Consider the following 21498-nt stretch of genomic DNA (forward strand, 5'->3'; position numbering starts at 1 on the left):
TTCCATTAGCTCTGCTGCATGCTGCAGACTGAGCTTTTTGAAGTGTTATGAGATTTTTAAATTTCATATGAGAGTGATAGAATTGCTAATATTTCTGCTGAAGAATGTCAGAGTCATTTGTCTGGCTTCAGTATATGAGCAGTGTGCTGAAGCCAAGGTCAAGTGTAGTCCATGAGTGTGGACAGCATTGTTTTTCATATATAGTTGTGCTGGTACAGTAAGATACCACTTCTATCTACAGAAACTATCTTCTTGTCAGATATAGCATAGAGCCAGCTATGAGACTGTTTACTTATAAAACAGGTGAGTTTGGTCACTTCAAATTCTAATAAGTGCTCTGTTCAGTGTAGCTTGGGCTTGCTGGGCTTAGCATGTGAGCTGGTCTGCTGACAGCCCTCAGGTACTCCAGCACTGACACTGGCAAACAATGCAAGCTGTGGCAGGCAGGGGGGTAGTAGTGTTCTTCAACTGTCTGAAATACTGTAGAATACTTCTATGTCCTTGTAGGTTTTTTTTCCTTTTTAGTTGGCATACTCTTTTGTTAAGCTTTTTTGTTTTTCTGTATCTTTTAAAAATTACGTGGTTTTTTAATAGATTCATAAAACTGAATTTCTTTTTCTCCCAATGAAGAAACTAAACACATTGCTGCAGCTTGTGAATTGGTAGCTGAGATGGTGGAAAGCTTACAGACTGTCTTGGCACTTGGGCACAAAAGAAACAGCAGTATTCCAGCATTTCTTACTCCTGTCCTCAAGAATATCATCATCAGTTTAGCAAGGCTGCCTCTAGTGAACAGCTACACAAGAGTACCTCCCTTGGTATGTTCATTATACTTTATATTCAGGACTTTAAAGGCTATTGAACAGCTTTTTGAAGAACAACTATGGTGCTGCATGTTATGTTTTGTATAGGACTTCAGCCTTTAGCTAGTTTGGTCAGCCATGTTTTCTTATTAAACACTGAGTAGCAAAGCATTGTAAAGTTATCAAACAGGAGTTTGCTTTGGAATCAGAGAGTTCATTAGAAAGGAGTGTAGTTGCTCCTTACATTCTTAGGTGAAAGAATGTCTAGGTGGTAGATAAAGAAAGGAAAAGCAAGTGGTGTTTTAGGTGCTTTGTTAGGGCTAGAATTTCCTCCTGCTCAATGGGACTGTGTACCCAGGAAAGAGTGCAAAACCCATGTAGCTACTTTTTCTGTGACACCTGAATTGACAAACTTGGTTTTTGTTTGGCTGAGTACCAGAATGATGCAATGCTGCTGAGGTGTCCAAAGCAGTGTCTGAACTAACTCAGGTATTTATATGTGGTACCATACTGTGATATGCCATACAAGTGTTTTTTGATTGTGTCGTACCACTCTTTCCTAATTCATCTTGGATCCTTTGTTCAGAGTGTTTCAGCCTTTTCTTTCTTGGCCACTTCCACATGGTTATAATGACATCCCATAAGTACTTCCATGGATTGTTAGCACTGTGAAATGGTTTAGTTTTGATAACCTTCCAAACCATTATACCATTGATTAAATAAAGGTGAAATGGCACTCAAGGTTTGTATTTGAACATAAGATTTAATTAGAACTATAGAAGGAATAACTCATAAAAGCTGGGACTTCAACTGTTATATGTGCTTAGGCTACACAGTCATGAAGATTGATTGTTGATGCTTACACTGTGCAACCTGCAAAAGAAATGTAAGCATTGTATTGCTTTAGGAATGAGAAAGAGAAATCAAGAGAGTAGGAGAAGAAAAGTTAAGAGGTAAGATAGGTAACAGAAAATCACTGGTCCTGGATCCAGTGTTGGGCCAGCCAACAGGGGATGGTTTGTGTCAATGAGCCCACTGAAGCCCACCACTGCAGCCCCTCATTTTATGTGCCTGTTTTTCTTGGTAAGCATGGTTGAGACATATGAGACTGAACAACTGGAGTAGACCTCCACCCACTTTGCTCCTCAATCCTTATTTCTATCATTGGCTCCATATGTAGGCCATTTCCATAGGTGCAAGGCAGTTCTGTGGCAGTCCTTTTGTTTTATTGGAGGGCTTACAATGGTGTTTTCACACCACTTCCCAGAATACACTTCCTGAGGACTGATCCCTCTCATTTCCTTATATATTCAAGGGCCTTTCTCTGATCTGTTTCTCAGAACTCTGTTTTTGAGAGGATGTCAAAAGATACTAGTTTTTTGATGGAGATTTTTTCAGCCATCAATAATATGTGCAATATTTTCCCTTACCTTTCAGCATCATTTCTGTACAATCTAGGAGTTATCTGTCACTTAAATTCTAAACTTAAGTATATTACAGGACTTACTTGCTTTTATGTCCAAACTTCGACAGTGTGGCTGAATAATGTATTTAGGGAGAAATCGGCAAGAATACCCCCGAAAAATAGAAGCATAGGGTAAAATGTGTAGATATTTAATCTTTCTCTAAGTTTTTTGGTTTTGAAGAATTTTATTTGCTGAGGTCTCATTGCTTTTCAGTGGTGCATATGTATTTGTAGCTGTCCTGTTAATGCTATTTTTGTTTTGGCTAAGTATTCTTTCTTTATATTTCTTCAGGTCTGGAAATTGGGCTGGTCACCAAAGCCTGCAGGTGACTTTGGCACAGTTTTTCCTGAAATCCCAGTAGAATTTCTTCAAGAAAAAGAAATCTTTAAGGAGTTCATCTATCGCATTAATACTCTTGGTATGCACAAAATTATAAATATATATAGTTGACTGTTATTGGGCATTTGGCTGTGTTGTGAAGTTATTGGATAACTAAAGCTAAACCATTTGTTTACTTTTAGTTGCTTATGTAGAAGGGAAATACCTCAGAGCAGCTTCCTGATTAGGTTGCAGAAACTGTTTTGCTCAGTGCAGAGAAAAAAAATACAGAAATAAAGGCAAAAACTATTCCAACTCAGGGAGGTGATTTCAGTGTGCTCTACAGACTGGTCACTTGTTTTCTGACAGTATGTTTGAGAATGTTTTATTTCCTCCCTCTGTTTTTGAATTAATGCACACTACATGTATGGAAATTATTGTCACACAATATTTTAAACAAGATGCTGTCACTTCAAAGTTTCTGGATATGTCGTGGTTTACTGAGGGAGGGCAGCAGGGCTTAAGAGTTTCAGTCTGTCAACAGATGATGCTGTGAAGAGTAATGCTGTTTTCTGTATGCTTACAGAAGTTCTTTGGGTTTTTTTTGTTTTCTTGGGGTTTTTTTCCCCCCTCTGTAGAGGTTAGTGTTTGAATGATTTGTAATGTGACACTGATTTCTGTTTGAGCACATTTTAATTTTTGATTCTTGAGACTTCATTAGTATAAAATGCAAGGTATTATTCAGGAACCCTCTCCAGTCTTTTATAGGCAAAAATCTGTTTGGAAAAACTTTGAGAAGTGCTTCAATTTTAATGACCATTTTCTAGGCAATTGAATAATTTTGCTTTTAGGGCATGATGATTTCTTGGATCATTATGGCATTCTTCATGGCTTTCTTTCCTATGAGAACTGGATGATTTTCTGTGTTATGAAAACCTGATATCTCAATGCTTTGAAAGTTGGACAATAAAAGTATTTACTTTTATATAGGAAAGAACCCAAACAGGACCATTTACATAATAATGTTCTGAACCCTTCTAAAGAGTTCATTGGTTATTAAAATATAACACTTAAATTTAAGCTGCAGTGATTTTAAAAAATGCTGAATCAAATAGGAAGTTCATAAAATAAAATCTGTTGAAACAGTGTGCCATTTCTTAATACTATTCCATGTATAAGTTTGTGTTAAGACATAAGTGGCTGTCTCATACTTCCATAGGATGGATCAGCCGTACTCAATTTGAAGAGACTTGGGCTACTTTGCTTGGTGTGCTTGTAAGTCAACCTATTGTAATGGACCAAGAGGACAACCAACAAGAGGTAATGTCATTCACTGATGATTTTAACTAAATTTCAATTGAACTAAGAAAAATATTTGTATTAGTAAACCTGTAAAGCATGGATATTTTGGCTAAGCTTCTGCAACATGTAAATAGTATAGAAAAAATTTAGTGAAGCTTTTTCAACTTTATATTGGTATGTCACTCAATGTGCACACAGTTCAAAGTTGCCTTGATCAGATGTTTGCCTTTAGGCACAATAGGAACTCCAAAAACTTCGAAAGAAATGGTGTGTGAGAGAACTGTGCCTTCAGGAAATATACTAGTTAACTGTAACTATTGTGCATTGATGCAAATATCTGTACTAATAATCAAAGTTCGAGGGGAATTTCTTTGGTAAGATATTTTGGTAAAATATTTCTACTGGGGAAAACTGCCAGTGTCTCAAGTATGAATACCAGGCTGAATCTAAACAAAATATTATAAAGAAGTTTTATTGCACTTTTCTCACACTTTTACAGTGGTGCTAAATAGCAAATGCGTAGCATCTTGTTTTAGAAGAAACATTGAGCGTATCTGGATAGCGATGCCCAGAAACATGCTGCTGAAAATTCACGATGAAGTTGAGTTTTGTTCCTGAACAGGCAGTTACTAAAAGCAGTTAACATGGATCCTCCTCTGAAAAGTTTCCAGCTTCGAATTGGTCTTATTTGATGCTTTGTTTCTGTAGGTAATGATGGGTAGATGCAAACAAAGAAAATGAATGCTCTGATATGAACATCTAGGGGTCTTTAATGCTGTTGGGATAAGAGAGGATGCATGCAGAATGGCTGATGAGGTGGAAGGATGTGTTGCTGCTACAGGCACAGTACTTCTGTGCATTGTGAGATTTCTGGATGGGAGGAAGTTTCAATATCAGGATGATAACGTAGAGTGGAAGGTGACAAACTGATACTCAGTGCTTTCAGGATTTTTTTTTACTTTTTTTTTTTTTACAATTCAAATTACAGTCAGTTCATTTTACAGGAAGATACAGAGAGGACCCAAATTAATGTTCTTGCAGTACAAGCCATAACTTCCTTGGTGCTGAGTGCAATGACAATACCTGTTGCAGGCAATCCAGCTGTTAGCTGCTTGGAACAGCAGCCCCGCAACAAAGCTTTAAAAGCTCTGGACACAAGGTACACTTTTACTAGCTCTAAAATGCATACAAGTTACACTTGTCATTAATACATAATTACAATTGCTTAATCTAGCTGTAGCAAAAGTGTGTAGATTGTATTTTTGCAGCAGGAGTGTAGAGGGTGAATGTGTTTATATAGAAGTTACATGGACACACCATCATGAACCAGCTATGTTAAAAGACAATATATGAAAAACACAATGTTTTATTAAAATTTGGTAAACAATGTGCAGAATGTATTTCTCAGAATTCCTTAGTTTTACTATCCCTGAAAATGAAAACAAGCATAGGCATTGCACAGTAAGCTAATCAGTCTTGAATAAAAATTTTGAAGGAAAAATCTGCTTAATTTGATTTTTGGGCTTGCAGGTTTGGGAGGAAGTTGAGTGTTATCAGGGGAATTGTTGAACAGGAAATCCAAGCAATGGTGTCTAAGAGAGATAATATAGCTACTCATCACTTGTACCAAGCTTGGGACCCTGTTCCATCACTTTCTCCTGCTACTACTGGTAAGTTCTTGAGGGGGGATGGAAGGGAGAAGTGAACTACATTTAAAAACTAGAAAATACACTCTTGGGAATTTATTTAAAATACAGGTTTTTTGAAAGCCATTTTCATATCTACTTTGTTATGCATGTTTTAAAAATTTGTCTCCTTTCTTTGCTATAGGTGCTCTTATCAGCCATGAAAAGCTCTTACTGCAGATCAATACTGAACGAGAAATAGGAGATATGGATTATAAACTGGGACAGGTTTGTTAGAAGCTGAACTTTAAACTTGACTTCTATTACCTTTCTTTCGGTTTGTGACAATTCAATTAAGAGGTATTTCTTAACATCAAATGTCAACTAAAAGCTCTGAGTGGTGCAGTGTAGATCATAACTTGGTGACCCTCTCAGCCAGGCCTCACCTCTCAGAAATTTTTGCCTTGTGTGTGTGAGGTCTGCTTGTGAGCCAGGTATTGACTTGTCCTTTTTATCCCTGAACGTTAAAGAGCCCTTGTAGTGTTATGTTCTGCTTATCTACTGGATTTTAATTTGCTTCCAGTAGTCCATAGGAAATGACAAATCACTGGACATAAAATAAGCAATGGGGGTTTATTTCAGGTAAACCTAGTGTAATTTCACTTAAGTGAAATTAGTTGTGTTGGAAAATTAGCACTACATTCAATTAATTATAAAATAGTCCTGATTCAGTTATCTCTTTGAAAAAAATCAATCTTTACATAAAGGTACATATAAGTTTTATATGTACTATTTGTTTCACTATTTGAATGTTATGTATTAGTGAAAAAATCTTAACTAAACTTAGGTGACATTGCTTTTTTTATTGATCTTTTGCATAGGGAAGACTAAACAATCACTTTTATGTCTCCAGAAGTCCATGTGTTCTCTTGAAATTCTAAATTACTTGGAAGTTCAGTATGTGCAGGTTTACAGAGCCAGTGTGCTACTTACAAAAACTGTAACTCTATAACAAAACTAGGCATTAGACATCTTGCTTGAGAAAAAAATAAGCATGTATATTTTTGCTTAACATGAGAGAAGTCTACTTTAAGGGTGAATTTTTGTCTAAGAAGGAAGTGTTGAGCTATGTAAGATAAGTAACTTAAAGAAAAATGATATCTGTGTTGAAATACAGGAAATGCTGATTTTGTTTTGGAATACTAAGAGCAGTTATGAAATGCTAACAACAGGTCTTACTGTTCTCAAACTTTATTTTGTAAAGCAAACTTAACTGAGAAGTTTTCTTCTTTGTATATAAGTGTTTATGTAGAATAAGTCAAAGTCAATCATGTCTGGTTTCAAAAGGTATATTGCAGTCAGGTACATTGAGTTATGGTTTGAGAAGACTTAGGAATGGGTTTTCTATTGAACTTCAGTTGTCACAGTTATTTCTGAATTACTTTCTTGCTCAATAAAACCTGTAAATATTTATACTTTGTTTCAGATTTTAAGTTTGATGCATTGACTTTGAGATGATGGAGCACATCTGCATGTTTGATGTCACCTTTCAGCATCACCTGTATTGATGTACTAAGCACATGGTGCTGCTGATTTTGCTGTGCCAAACACTTTAAAATTAGTTAAACTAAAATGTTGAAAAAGATTTTTAAAAACCAAAACATTAAGTGATGTGCAGTTTATAAATGTGATTTGAGGCCACATGTTTGCTGCCTGTCATTTAAATTAAAAACGTATCAGACTGCTAAATTTTTTATTGTGACTACAAGGGTGTTAAATGTCTTCTGTTCTATTTGGTTTTCTTTTTTTTTTTTATTTGTCATGTTGCAAGGTCTCTATACACTCCATATGGTTAGGAAATAATATCACTCCACTGAGAGAAGAAGAGTGGGGTGAGGATGAAGAAGATGAGAATGACATACCTGTTCCTTCCTCACCACCAACCTCTCCTATTAACACCAGGTGTCTTTTTTTTTCTTGTCTCTCCTTTGGTTTACCAATAAGCTTTTATCTCTTCATGCCAAGTTCAGTAATCTGGCTTTATAAATTGGATGCTGGTAAATAACTATTTCAAGTCAAATATTTTAGCAAGGCTTAAGAAGAGCCATTTCAACACTTGCTTATTCTGCCTTGCAGGAAACACCGTGCTGGTGTAGATATACATTCCTGTTCTCAGTTCTTGCTTGAACTGTACAGTCAGTGGATCTTGCCTTCAAACCCCAGCAAGAGGACACCAGTCATCCTGATAAGTGAAGTGGTGCGATCGGTGAGTCAGAGTTGTTACTCAGAGTCATAAATGAGTGTGTGGTAGTAACTGTTCAGAGCTAAGCAACATTTGCAATGCTGCTTTTAATATATGGGAACACTGATGAGTCTTGCCAATGCTGTAAAATGGGCAATGCAGAAATATGACTTGAACAACTATAATGTTATAATACTTTAAACTGTATAAGCATCTAGATTGCATATTCTGCTACTACATTACAAACACTTTATTGTCACTTATGCTAGAGTTATTTTACTTGACAGCTTGCTGAAAGTAAATGTCAGGATTTTGCTTATCCTATCTCTTTGTAAAAAAAATGAGGATGGAACAACAATGTATTAGAGGATTAAATTTACTATTGCAATCTAAAACCAAGCATAACTAACAAAGGTGTGGAATGTGTCTGGATAATCATTATTCACCACTGTAAAAGATTTAAAATGAAACTACCCTTGCAAGAGACTATTGTATGCTGTGGGATATTTTAGTACTTTTTAAATGGCAGCATTTGTTCATTTCCTAGAATTACTTACTATAGTGGATTTGGTTTTGTAACTCTTGGGAAAAAGGACTGTTTGGTGGTAATTATTTGATATGGCTGGTGGAATTAATTCTGGACAAGTTAACAACAGTTATTTCAGACACTGGAGTTAATTTTTTGCATTTAATAGATTGATCAAGGAATCTTTTCTTAACAGTTATAACAGAAGGGACAGCCAACTTTTGACTGTCAGCCAATGGGGTTGTTTTTTTTTAATTCAAATTTTATTTGTGTACAGCTTCTGGCAGTATCAGACTTATTTACAGAAAGGAATCAGTTTGAGATGATGTATACAACATTGACAGAACTGCGAAAGGTGCATCCATCAGAAGATGAGATTCTTGTACAGTATTTGATACCAGCCACTTGTAAAGCTGCTGCTGTTCTTGGAATGGTAAGAAATTTTCGTGGAAGCCTGTTGCAAATTCTTGAGTGTCTGGGTTAACTCATCCTTACCTTCTGCTGCAAAATCTGATGTATATGGTGAGGGTGGTTTGTCCCTAAGAAAATACCTTAGGTGAACTACATGGCTAGAAGAAGTAGTAGGGTATTATTCTGGGATTTCAGAGGTTGTAAAACATCAAACAAAAACATTGTTTTGTTTTGGGATTTTTGACATATAAGCTTAATTTAATATGTGTGTTTTGTTTATCTTAGTTGTGTGTTACCTTTGCCCTGGACTCCTTTGTTACATTTTAGGCCACAGGTGAAGACTGGGGAACAGTTATTGCTAGATTTGTGTTACAAGTGGATGACTGTAAACTTGGGAGAGGCTGGGGAAGTTTGTGTGATGAATGCATGGCATGACAGTTAGATATCCCTTTTGTTTCCCTCACTCTTCACTGTCATGGACTGCCTCATTCTGTATTTAGGAAAATAACATAATTAATGCAAGTTTTTCAATGAAATGTGTCGCTGTCTTTAAATCTGTAGACCAGAGAGCCAGTAGTATGTTTAAATGGATATTTAAGAATGGGATTATTTAGGAAAAAAAAATACAAATTCTTTTGGACAAAGTTAGCATTTGTAAGAGTCTGTGTGAGACTGATATAAAACTGTATGGTTAAGAGTGATAAGGAAAATGTTGACAGATTTGGGGTAGGGTTTCCAGTCGCTTTTGTAGCAGCAGTTGTGCAAGGGAAGGCTGTCAAAGTGATGCCAAACATAGAGAAGCACTTTTAGAGATCGTCCTGAGTAGGCCGTAATTTCCCGCTCAGTGAACTAACAGCTTCCCACAAACTAACAGCTGAATGTAATAGTGGGAGGGGAAAAAAGGTTCATTCCATCAAGAGTTGCTTGATCTGAAACTCATAGAGTGCAGCCATTAACTTAACACTACCGAGTTGACCACTCAGGTGTCCCTGAGCACCACACATACCTGTCTTATAACAGTTCCAGAGAGGGAGCATGACTTGACCACTTCCAGGGCAGCATAGTTCAATGATTGATAACCCTTTCAGTGAAGAAATATTTCCTGATATACAATCTAAACCTCTCCTGGTGCAGCTTGAGGCTTTGACGAAGTAACAAGCAATAGGTACATTGACACCCACCTCGCTACAACATTCTTTCAGGTTGTTGTAGAGAACAATAAAGTCTCCCTTCAGCCTCCTTTTTCTCCAGACTAAACAGCCTCAGTTCCCTCAGCTGCTCCTCACAGGACTTGTTCTCCAGACCCTTCACCAGTTTTGTTGCCCTTCCCTGGACTCAGTCCAGCCCCTCAGTGTCTTTCTTGCAGTGAGGGGCCCAGAACTTAACACAGTACTCGAGGTGTGGCCTCACCAGTGCTGGGGACAGGCACGCAATCTCTGCCCTTCTCCTGCTGGCCACACTGTTTCTGGTACAAGCCAAGATGCTGTTGGCTGCTTTGGCCACCTTGGACACACTGCTCGCTCACATTCAGCCAGCTGTCAACCAATACCCTCAGTTGCTTTTTCCACTGGGCAGTTTTCCACTCTTCCCCAGGCCTCCAGTGTTGCCTGGGGTTGTTGCGACCCAAGTGCAGGACCTGGCACTTGGCTGTGTTGAGCCTCTTACAGTGGCCTTAACCCATTCATCCAACATGCCCAACATGCCCTCTGTACCTTCCTACCCTCAAGCAGATCAGCACTTCCACCCAACTTGGTATCATCTGCAAACTTACTGAGGGTTCTCAATCACCTCATCTTGATCATGGGACTGGTGGAGAGATATGTATGTCTTGGTGGTGGTCTTGGAGAACAGGTAAATGAAACATTGTACTATGAGTTGAATGGATGGACAGAGTATTCTTTTGGATGTAGACTATAGGGATCTACAAGTCAGTTTCAGACAGAAGCATCCTTTGCTGGAGGTTCAGAAAATTCCATTCATCCAAGTTCTACATGCGAGAATTCTTATTAGCATGTATTATTTACTGAACTAAGGCTTATCTTGTGGTTTTTTTCTTTTGGTTTTAAATTACGGGTTAGCCTTTTACAGGTAAAACAAAGTAGCATCAGTGTACCAGTTAATCTTCAAGTCATTTCTTATCTGATTATATTAATCTTGTGGCACTCGATTCAAAGTAGTTTTAAGCCAAGCTCTGTTTCACGCCAAATTTTCTGCTCTTTAATTTGTTCCAAGTATTTGCAAATGACAGGAGTCTCCAGTATTAAACCAGTGTTGACTTCTAATGAATATTCTTGTTGGATTTATTAGGATAAAGCTGTGGCTGAGCCAGTAAGTCGACTGCTGGAATCAACCCTAAGAAGCACCCACATGCCAAGTCGGATTGGAGCTCTGCATGGAATTCTTTATATCCTTGAGTGTGACTTGCTTGATGAGACAGCAAAGCAGCTCATTCCAATTATCAGCGAGTATCTACTCTCCAATTTGAGAGGACTAGCACAGTAAGACTCTTCCTCCTCCCCACCCTGAACTGTTGCATGCTTATGGGTGAACAACAGGGCTCTTCATGGTTTGCTGTTGTCAGTACATTTTAGAACGGGCTGTTGTATCAAGCAGGTTTTGGCATTTTCATTAAAATCTCAAAAATGAAGCTTATCAGCCAATTTAAGGTTTGATTTACAGAAGCAAAAAGATAGGTAAGGGTAAGAAAACTGTTAGCTCAGACTTTTGTCTCTGGTAAATTGGGTTCTCTAAACCTTATTTTTCTGTCCAAAGGTGTACTCAGAATAAGACTTGCAAGATCAGTAATGAAGTTTATTTCTTCTAAAAAAGTCAGGTAGTGGTAGTTTGTAATTATATTGCTGAAAATTTTCTTGTATTTCACTAGATTTCTATGATAACAAGTGTGTGCTGGCTTTGGCTGGGATGGAGTTAATTTTCTCCATAGTAGGTTGGATGGGCTTGTTTTGTTTTTTTGCTGGAAGCAGTGATGATAATACAGGGATATTATAGTTACAGTTGAGCAGTGCTTACAAGGAATCAAGGCCTTTTCTGCCTATCACCCCACCAGTGAGCAGGCTGGGGGGTCAGTGCACAAGAGGCTGGGAGGAGACAGATGGGACAGCTGACCCCAGCTGACAAAAGGAATATTCCACACTGTATGACATCATTCTCAGCATATACAGCTGCAAGAAGAAAGAGGGGGGACATTCAGAGTGATAGCATTTGTCTTCCTAAGTAACTATTGTGTGTGGTGGAGCCCTGTTGTCCTGGAGATGGCTGAACCTGCCTGCCAATGGGAAGCAGTGAATGAATTCCTTGTTTTCTTTTTCCTGTGTGGTTTTTGCTTTACCTATTAAACTGTCTTTATCCTAGCCCACGAGTTTTCTCAGAGTTTTCTGATTCTCTCCCCAGTCCCACCAGGGGAGTAACCAGGCAGCTCAGTGGGGCTTAGTTGCTAGCTGGGGTTAAACCATGACACAGTGCTCTTTTATGTCATCTTGATTATATTTAGTGTGATTTTTAAAACTGCATAAATTTAATGTGAAAAAATACTTAGTGTTTCTAAGCATTGTTTACATTTTCTTTATTTGTGACCTAGACAGCTCTGATGTAAGTGACCACTATTTTTTTTGCTTATTTACAGTTGTGTGAATATCCATAACCAACAGCACATTTTGGTAATGTGTGCAGCTGCTTTCTATTTGATTGAGAATTACCCACTTGATGTAGGGCCTGAATTCTCTGCAGGAATTATACAGGTATGTTGTGATGCCTTCAGTCATAGGTGTTCATGTAACCTGGGATCACCACATCTTTAACACTTACGGTGATTATTGTGGGGTAGGTGTGCTTTTGGGTTTAGTTTGATCAGTTTGTCCTAATACATGTTGCAGTTCCATACTAGGTGCAGTAATATGGTGCTAGAAGATGACCTAAATGCATCTCAGAAACAGTTGGCTTTTTTCTTTATTTCAGATGTGTGGAGTCATGGTGTCTGGGAGTGATGAGTCAACACCATCCATTATTTATCACTGTGTCCTGAGAGGATTAGAACGACTTCTTCTCTCAGAGCAGCTTTCCAGGCTGGATAGTGAATCCCTAGTTAAACTGAGTGTTGACAGAGTGAATGTGCAGAGTCCCCACAGAGCAATGGCAGCACTTGGATTAATGCTGACTTGCATGTACACAGGTATTTATATGAGGAAAAACTTCTTCAAGGGTGACTGAGCACAGGAACAGGCTCTCCAGGTTGGTTACGGAGTCTCCTTGTCTGGAGATACTCAAAACCCACCTGGATGTGATTCTGTACAACCTGCTCTAGGTGAACCTGCTTTAGCAGGTGGGTTGGACTAGGTGATCTCCAGAGGTCCCTTCCAACCATGACCATTCTGGGGTTTTTGTATTTGCTTTTTTTAATCATTTGCTGTGCTGAGACACTAGCTTACTAAAAGTGCTCATTTTCGTAATGTTTTTTTTTCATATATACCAAGGATGAAAAGGTGTCATTCTAGCATTCACAGTAAACTTGTAACAAATTATTTTGATTTAGGAAAGGAAAAAATCAGCCCGAGTCGTAACACAGATGTAAATCCTGCTGCTCCTGACAGTGAATCTGTGATTGTAGCTATGGAACGAGTATCTGTCCTTTTTGATAGGTAAGAGGATAAAACATGTAGTGGGCATGGGAAGGGAAATAACTCTGTTTGGCACTGTGTGATCACTTCTCTGTTTGACAGTTCTAATATTTAATGAATGTTTCTCTGCTTACCATTGCTTAAAATCGATACTTCTAGTATACACAGTAAGGCTGATGGAATTGCTGAAGGCAGCAGAAATGTACAGGAATGTAAATGGAAAACAGACATGTCTTAACTGATACTGTATGTTGCACAAACCATAACACTTATAAAAGTATTTCCAGCTCCCTTCAGGTCAAACTCTTAAGTGCTTCTCAGGATGTCTTCTGCATAATCGAGGATATAAATCCAGTTTATGGGAAATAATCTTTCAAACCATCACAAGAGTTTAAAACCTCTTTCCCCTTCCCCCACCCAACTATTGCTCTTTCTAAGGCTGTTAAGTAATTGCAGTGGAAGGGTACAGTAAAACTTCTGTATTCACATGGAACTCGTTTAATGGGCATATTTCAAAGCCCCTGTTTTGATCTGACAATCTCAAGCTGTCTTAAGTGAGCACAGCATGTTTGATTTTACATAGTAGTTTGTGGGGTAACGGTTTACATATTTTAAAGTGTTCAGTGGCTTTTCCATAAAACTGGATGAAGGTTTCACTTCTGCACTCAGAACACAACTAGAGCAGTCCTTGAGTACATTTGAAAATACCACTCCTAAGAGTTAGCAAAAAACCTACGAATACTATAAGCAGAAAATAACTTTTGCAGGAAATAACCACATGATGAGAATTACCATCTTGCAGATGCAGCCTTTATTAGGAAGATTTTCCAGACAGGATTACTGAAGTAAAATTTTTTGGAATTTCTTTTCTCTTCTTTATAGTGCAGCACAACTTGCTTTTCCTGCATTCCATATATTGGTCATCCTGGTCTTGAATGAAAAACTATGCAAAGATGTTATCATTGGAAATTAATGTTTTGCTTATAAATGGTATTTTCTCTTATAGCTAGGATGAGTAATCTCCCTGTCTTTTGTTCTTCAGTTTTTTCATCCCTTTCATATTTTCTGATAAAAAAAAAAAAAAAAAGGGGGAGGACGCAGCACCTGTAACAACTGCCAGTAAAAGCTTTGATAGACTTTATTTAGGTAGACTGTTGGAGTAAGATTACATGAAGATAGATTCCTAAGTGTTGAACAATTATTTTGCCTGTCTACAGAGGAAAGTAAAAAGTTCTTTCTGATTCTAATTAAATTGGAAAAGAATGAGATATTCACTGGAATTCAATAATAAAATATGTTCTCTTCCATTATTTTCAGGATCAGGAGGGGATTTCCTTTTGAAGCTAGAGTGGTGGCTCGAATCCTTCCACAGTTTCTTGATGACTTTTTCCCTCCACAAGATGTAATGAATAAAGTTATTGGAGAATTTCTATCCAATCAGCAACCTTACCCACAATTCATGGCAACAGTAGTTTATAAGGTAGTGTTTATATTTTTTCCTTAAATGTTTCAGAAGACTTCTTAAATAACTGACAGCTCAATCAGAGGGGCAAATATGTTTTGTTAGAGCTAATAAACCTTTTGTAGTGACTGATCTGTAGTGCTGTGAGCTTTGTCTTTGGGGTGACGAGATGGTTCTAGCTCTCCATGTTGCCCAGAAGACAAAGCTCACAGCAGTACAGTTCAATCCCTGATAATGGGAAAATAAAGATAAAATTAATAGTTAGGATCCTGGCACTCAGACTCTTTACAACTCAAGGAGCCAGGTTATCTGGCCTTGTGAACTCTACAGTCAAGCTTCTGTGGACTGAAGCTCCTTGATATTTTGCTCTTAAGCACCTACTTACTGTGAACCTCAGAGCTTTTTAGACAAGAGAAACTAAACTCTTTCCTCTGTCCATCTACCATGTCTTTATTCCTGTGAAAAATATTTTTGCAGGTATTTCAGACACTACATAGCACTGGACAGTCCTCAATGGTCCGTGACTGGGTGATGCTGTCTCTCTCTAACTTTACACAAAGAACACCTGTGGCAATGGCAATGTGGAGTCTTTCCTGTTTTTTTGTCAGTGCTTCCACCAGTCAATGGATTTCAGCAATGTATCCTAAAAAACCTGAATGTGTGCCATTTCTGTGTGAATGTGTAAAGCACATTGGTAGCTTTGAAGGGTAAGACTACAAGATCAGCACGCAAAAAAGGCAGATTTACTGCAGGTAGCGGTGGCATGGATGTCTGTGCTATTGGTGCATTAGGTTTGAGGGTAAAAAAAACCAACATTTAAAATATTACGAGAATGAAGTTACCTAGAAATACTGTTTTATGGTCTGTTGCTTGTAACTGTGCTAGATAACTGAGAAAGTCCTTACTCTGAAGGGCTTCACCAGATACCTTTTCTGTGACCTTTAGAAGCTCCGCCATATATTCCTTCTGCAAGGTAAAATATAATTTAAAAAGAGAACAAGCTCAAATTCAAGAAAATTATCTCCCCATACAATCTGTATTTTGCAGATGTCATCCTGAAGGTGCAGTGCAGTATCAGTGAGCTTTGACAATGAAATGACATCCACCAAATAAGTTGTAACAACCAAAAGACATAGGTGTTATCTGTGCTGGGTTTATTTAAAAACAAACAAAAACAACTGTTGTATTTCATGACTGGGCAAAGAAAGTGGGTATACATCATGTTTGAAACTTCCTAACAGTTTTTAATCTCAGCAGTGCTCTTTAGCTGTCAACAGTTGTGGCCATGGTGCAGATTGCTTGAGTGGATAAAGTCACTGCTAGGTTAAAATGAATTTCTGGGCAGAAGAGATTGTGTGAAGTTATTGAAGAAATAGGATTTCTGCAGCAACACTCATTTTGCACTGTAATGCTTTAGTGAACTTAAAAATCCCACACCGTTTTATTGGAGGACAGTGTTTAAAACACTATACCAAAGACTAGGAACTTCTGTCATATTATGACCTTAACTTTTATTTCAGTCTTCCACACATTATCAGCAGGATGGGGAAATCTGAGCAAGTGGATGTTAACATCTTCTGTTTGGTGGCCATAGACTTTTACAGGCACCAGATAGATGAAGAGTTGGATCGCAGGGCATTCCAGTCAGTGTTTGAGGTGGTGGCATCTCCAGGAACTCCCTATCATCGCCTCCTCACTTGTTTGCAGAATGTCCACAAGGTCACAGCATGTTGAACACCCTGAAATGTAATGGAACTGCATGACTAGCCTTGGAATCTGATATGAATTTTATGGAATGCAAGATCAAGAAAGTGTCTGGGGTTGCATTTGTGATAAATATGGACCTGTCCGTTTCACTTCCAGAATGCATGGACAAATGCTCTGCAGCACTGGAAATCACCTGAAAAATCTAGCATAATTCTTGTTCTTGACACCAGGGGAAAGAAATACGTCATTGTTTTTCAAGTCAAGTGGGATTAACCTGAGACACATTTACAAACTGTAAAATACAAGCAAGTACTACATGCAGGGTAACTGGTATTTCTCTTCTTCCTAATGTTCAGCTGAAGCTGGAACAGTATTGCAGCTGGTAACTGACAGAGACACTGTTATTGCAAGCTGCAGTCATTAGCAACTTCATCATTTTATGTACCTGTATATACTGTTGTGTAGTACAGAATAGAAATTATTTCCTAATGTCTCTCTCAAACAAGGAAAAGAGAAAATAGCTTTCATGAGTTATACTTCCAGCATGTAATTCTTGTCTCCAGACTTTCTGATATCCTGTGGTGTATGTTTTGGTGGCATTGGAGATCTAGTGCACATACCTAACCACACATTTTTCTTTTTTCTTCTCAGGATTTAAAATTTGAGTACAGTATATCAGTAAAATTAATTTTAATTTAAATATTTCTATATCATGTACAGTATGTAAAATTGTAAGATGTGTGGTGCATGAACTGTGCTGTAATTTGAGATGAACAGAAGCCATGCAACTGAATGTCTTGACATCTGTATTGTTCTCATGGTTTTTCCCTTGTGCTTGAATTCATGTTCCTTTTGAAAATCCATTTTACTGTACAGATTACATCTTGTTTTGCATCTCACCTTTTCTTAAAGTGCTTTAAAACTGGAATATGTTGATTAATTTGTCTTGAGAAAATGTAATAAGGAGGCATTCTTGTGACCCACTTTACTGTAGTTTTCATTGGAATTCCTTTATTTTGAGACACAGCAGTAAAAGAGAGGACTAGTTACTTCGGATCAGTCTTTAACTTAAGAAAATGCTCTTACCTGCTGCACAGCATTTTAAGAGACAAAATGGTGCAAGCTCCCCAGTAGTCAAAAACAGTTTGAGCTTTCCTAACTGAGGCCACGGAGTCATCTGGATTCCAGCCACTCATTTCAACAAATTAATGCTGGTAGTTAAGAATCAGAAGGCTGCTTATAGTCTACTTTGGAACTGGCTGTGGTGGTGGATTACCTGTATGGTGTTATTACCTGTTGTATACATAATGCTTTAGACACAAACACAATACACACGTCCACAAATTTTAGGACACTACACAGGGCCAGATTTAGCTTTTACTTGCCACCTGTGCATCTAGCACAGCATCTGTCTTTAGTTGTATTTGTTGAAATCCTTTAATTATTGAGAAATTTTTACCTTGGTTCTCAGTCAGTCACATGCTATATTTAACCTCTCTTCATTTTCTTGTCACGCCTTTTGGTGACACTCGGAAAAATGAGATGGTGTTGTCAGGAGGAGCATGTACTGTATGTATTTCTGTATATAATGTATATGTTGAAATTATACACATGTGACAACATTTATTGTATACAGATGTGTATATTTGTATTTATTAAAACCCCTGTATTTAAACTAATTCCAACCTAGACCAAAAATTGTTGCTTCTGCCCATAAATTGGTTACAAAGGAATTATCTGCTGCTGTCACTTCCTCTTATGGTAGATGAAACCAATGGTATGGGCAGTAGAAACAACTGATGTAGATGTTGCTCTATTTAGCACTCTGCAGATCTTACTATCTAGAGCATTTATTTCTGCCCTTAGCTGGGTTACTCTTCTTTCTTGGGCCACAGCACTGTGGTGGTTTTTAAAAGAAACTGAACAGGACTTCAGGAAAAGGTTTAATAAAATAGATACTGTTTGAAAGTTTTTGAGCTATATTTGGAAATTATCATAATTCTGGTAAGAAACTAATTCAAGGCAGTAAGATGTAATGCCCTCTGCTTTCATTAAGGGCAATATAGATCACTCTTCCCTTTTGTAACCACCAGTAATCGTTTTGTACTGTAAACCCACACACCAGTCAGTTTTTGTATGATATATAGTTTAAGTGAAGATATTTTTGTAAGCTATTTTCCAAAATTTAAATAGATTTTAATATATTTTTAAAACATCGAATTAGTCATTCTCACCATGTAACAGTGTATGTTGTGTTACAAACTGTTAAATTCTTCATTGTTTTAAGCTCCTCATGATTAACACAGAATAGCTGGTTACTTTATCTTGGGATAATGGGAGCTAGCCCCTTTCTCAAACTTACCAAACAAATATGGAGCTTGCCACAGAATCTTTGAAGCCAGTGAAGGAATACATTGATTTAAGCAGTCAGCATGGCTGGATGAAAAACATCAGATGTGACAGACCCCCTTCCCTCAAAAACCCATTGCTGCCTTCAGGCAAACATTTGTGGTACCTATTTCTAGTCAAGCTTTAGAGCTGATGCAGTTGGTTCCAATCTCACACAGATTTATTGGTATTAGCAACTCCATCTGTTTTAACTCTGTCCTGCAGGTTTGTCATAGTATGCCTCCTGAAACATGCCCCGAGCATGTAAAGAAGGGCATATATCCTCTTGGGAAATTCTCAGTGAACTGAAGGGAGTGTAACTTAAGGGTCTTCCTGTTGTGCGTGCACACAGCAGTAGTGCTTCAAATCTCACATTTCACTGGCAGCAGACTTCTGTCTCCTTCCTAGACACACTTTATCCACCCTCATTTCTGTATTGAAATCATATTTAAAATTACTCCTGCCTGCCTCTAGTGACAAGAGCCCAGGGGTATGGGATAGGGACAGTAACAGCAATACAATGGCCACTAAGAAAAGATGATGTTGGTTTATCAAAAAAAAAAACTTTAAAAAATCATTAGTCCCTGAGATTGACTTAAGGCAAAGTTTTATTTCACAGAAAATTTGTAACTTGATATAGACAGAAAGCTAATTCTGAAGATCAGGCTGTTAAGTTTTTCATTGTGAACAGGTTAGAAATATGTTTTGTCTTCAGACTAATGTTTCGTTTGCTGTCCTGGCTAACCAAAGCAGTTTCTTTAATGTGCTCTGCAGTGGAGCTGGCTACATTACACTATTAAAGGATTGGAGGTACGGCATGGCTGGGAGTATACTTAAGATGGCTGAATGTTTAAAACTTCATTTGTTATTCAGCTGTCAAAGAACCTGCTTTACTGAATCTAAAATTCAGCCCTCCTTTGAGAACTAGTTAGCCATGTGTAGTTTTGAGGCCCATTAAAAAAGTCTGATTGCATTTCATGCCCCCTTCCTTGCCCAGGGTGCAAGAGTAAGGATTAGGAAACTGTGACCACTCCTGAAGCAGTTCTTATTTGTGGGATTCAAAGTATTTTCTTTACTACTTAAGCTCATTGCCACAGTAAATGACTGTGTATTACTTTTGCTTTAGTAGGAATGCCTGCTCACCACCAAATACTGCTCATTTCTTAACCACCAACAGCATTCCTAAAGCACTGAGTAATGAATGAACAGATTTAGATCAAAGTGAGAAACAAACTGAACCTTTTGGGTTAAAAGTTATTTGTTGATACTTAGTCAGTTTGCCTTAAAAGCATTCTGTCTTTCCATTTTCCTTTTTAAATGGCTGTTAACTTTATATAGCAGATAAGGAGGCTGTGTCAAAAGCACTGCAAAGACTGTCACTGTTCTCATGTCTTGAGATTTTGTGGACCTGTCATGGCTAAGCATTTATGCTTACTAAAACAAAAAAAAAATAGGGTATAATGAGCAATAAATACAGCAATAAGTATAATTAAATTTGGTCATTCAACATCTTACACAGTGGTTGAAAGTGATGGGGTGGGAGAAAAAAAGGTAACTGATTCAAGTACATCCATTTCATGAAGCAGACTTCTTCCATGTACAATCCCAACTGAACATTCTACTAAAGGTAGAAATCAACTAAGTGACAAGGGCAGGTGCTTTGCTCTTCTACATTAAAAAGTATTTTGGTTATAAGAATACAACTGATGAAAGTTAGAACAAAGTACTTTGGTACTATTTAGGTGGGTTAGTTATTTTAAAGTGAAAGCAAGCTACTGTAAGAACTAGAGTAAGCAATGTAGCAAAATTTTGGGGAAGTCTAATGTGCTAATTTTACCTAATACTGAGATTTCAGGTGAACTCTTTGTGCATGCTACCTTAAAATCTCCATTAAAAATCGTGAAAATCCCACAGTCATACTCAGCTGCTGTCGTATGTCAAGTTTCTGCTGTATGCAATTTAACTGGGTATAAATGCTGCAGAGCATTTGTGAAGCATGTGCTGCTTTTGTCACGTGCATTTTGTGTGAGCTTATCATTCCCATCAGTCTGTGTATGCATTACCATGGAGCTGGGGCAACTGAGGAAGGATAAGGTAAACCATGTGTGACATGCACCCTGTGCTGGTGTCTTCTGGAGTTTGAGGGCAATGACGAGCAAAAGCTTGGAGCCCCAGCCACAAAAGCAATTGTACTCAAAGGAAAAGGAGAGCATATGATTTTAGATGTATATTTAAGTTTTTAAAAAAATAATGCTGAAAATATTGCACATTGAAACAAAAAGTGAAAATAAAATATAACTTACTGTAAGTGATTTTTCTCTGTTTATTTAAAAAAGTTCTCGATGCATTCGTACTACAGGTTTGTTCCCCCGGTGTCTCTTCTTTTCAGCAATGATCAGATATGGACTATTTTAAAAATATGCAAAAATGCTTAAACTCTGCAAATGCAGATATACTTCATAATCACAGTGCTGTTTGCAATTAACAAAGAACTATAACGGTTGAGCTTTTAATTGTATCTAATAGTCATGCTTGCCAAAACGTCTCTGGGATTCTAGATGAGATCAGAAAACACAAAATTTAAGTGCACAGCTGTATTTGTGAATGAGGGTGC

General features: G+C 37.7%; 1 protein-coding gene across 2 annotated transcripts in view; it reads left to right on the forward strand.

Moving 5' to 3' along the window:
* Positions 1-21192, forward strand: part of HTT (huntingtin) — an 81447-nt gene extending 60255 nt beyond the window's left edge. The window contains exons 52-68 of one of the 2 annotated variants that reach the window (XM_071753375.1): positions 631-818; positions 2561-2687; positions 3807-3907; positions 4894-5048; positions 5420-5559; positions 5720-5802; positions 7346-7476; positions 7651-7780; positions 8560-8715; positions 11001-11191; positions 12337-12451; positions 12669-12882; positions 13243-13348; positions 14645-14807; positions 15267-15427; positions 16310-17900; positions 17946-21192. In XM_071753375.1, the coding sequence (XP_071609476.1) occupies positions 631-818; positions 2561-2687; positions 3807-3907; positions 4894-5048; positions 5420-5559; positions 5720-5802; positions 7346-7476; positions 7651-7780; positions 8560-8715; positions 11001-11191; positions 12337-12451; positions 12669-12882; positions 13243-13348; positions 14645-14807; positions 15267-15427; positions 16310-16523 (2375 nt within the window). In that variant the 3' untranslated portion in view covers positions 16524-17900; positions 17946-21192. Of the gene's footprint in view, positions 1-630; positions 819-2560; positions 2688-3806; positions 3908-4893; positions 5049-5419; positions 5560-5719; positions 5803-7345; positions 7477-7650; positions 7781-8559; positions 8716-11000; positions 11192-12336; positions 12452-12668; positions 12883-13242; positions 13349-14644; positions 14808-15266; positions 15428-16309; positions 17901-17945 lie in introns of those variants that run through there. The other variant, XM_071753376.1, reaches the window with a different exon arrangement.
* Positions 21193-21498: the final 306 nt, after the last annotated feature.

This window comes from Heliangelus exortis, chromosome 10, assembly GCF_036169615.1.
Source record: "Heliangelus exortis chromosome 10, bHelExo1.hap1, whole genome shotgun sequence".
NCBI classification, from domain to species: domain Eukaryota; kingdom Metazoa; phylum Chordata; class Aves; order Apodiformes; family Trochilidae; genus Heliangelus; species Heliangelus exortis.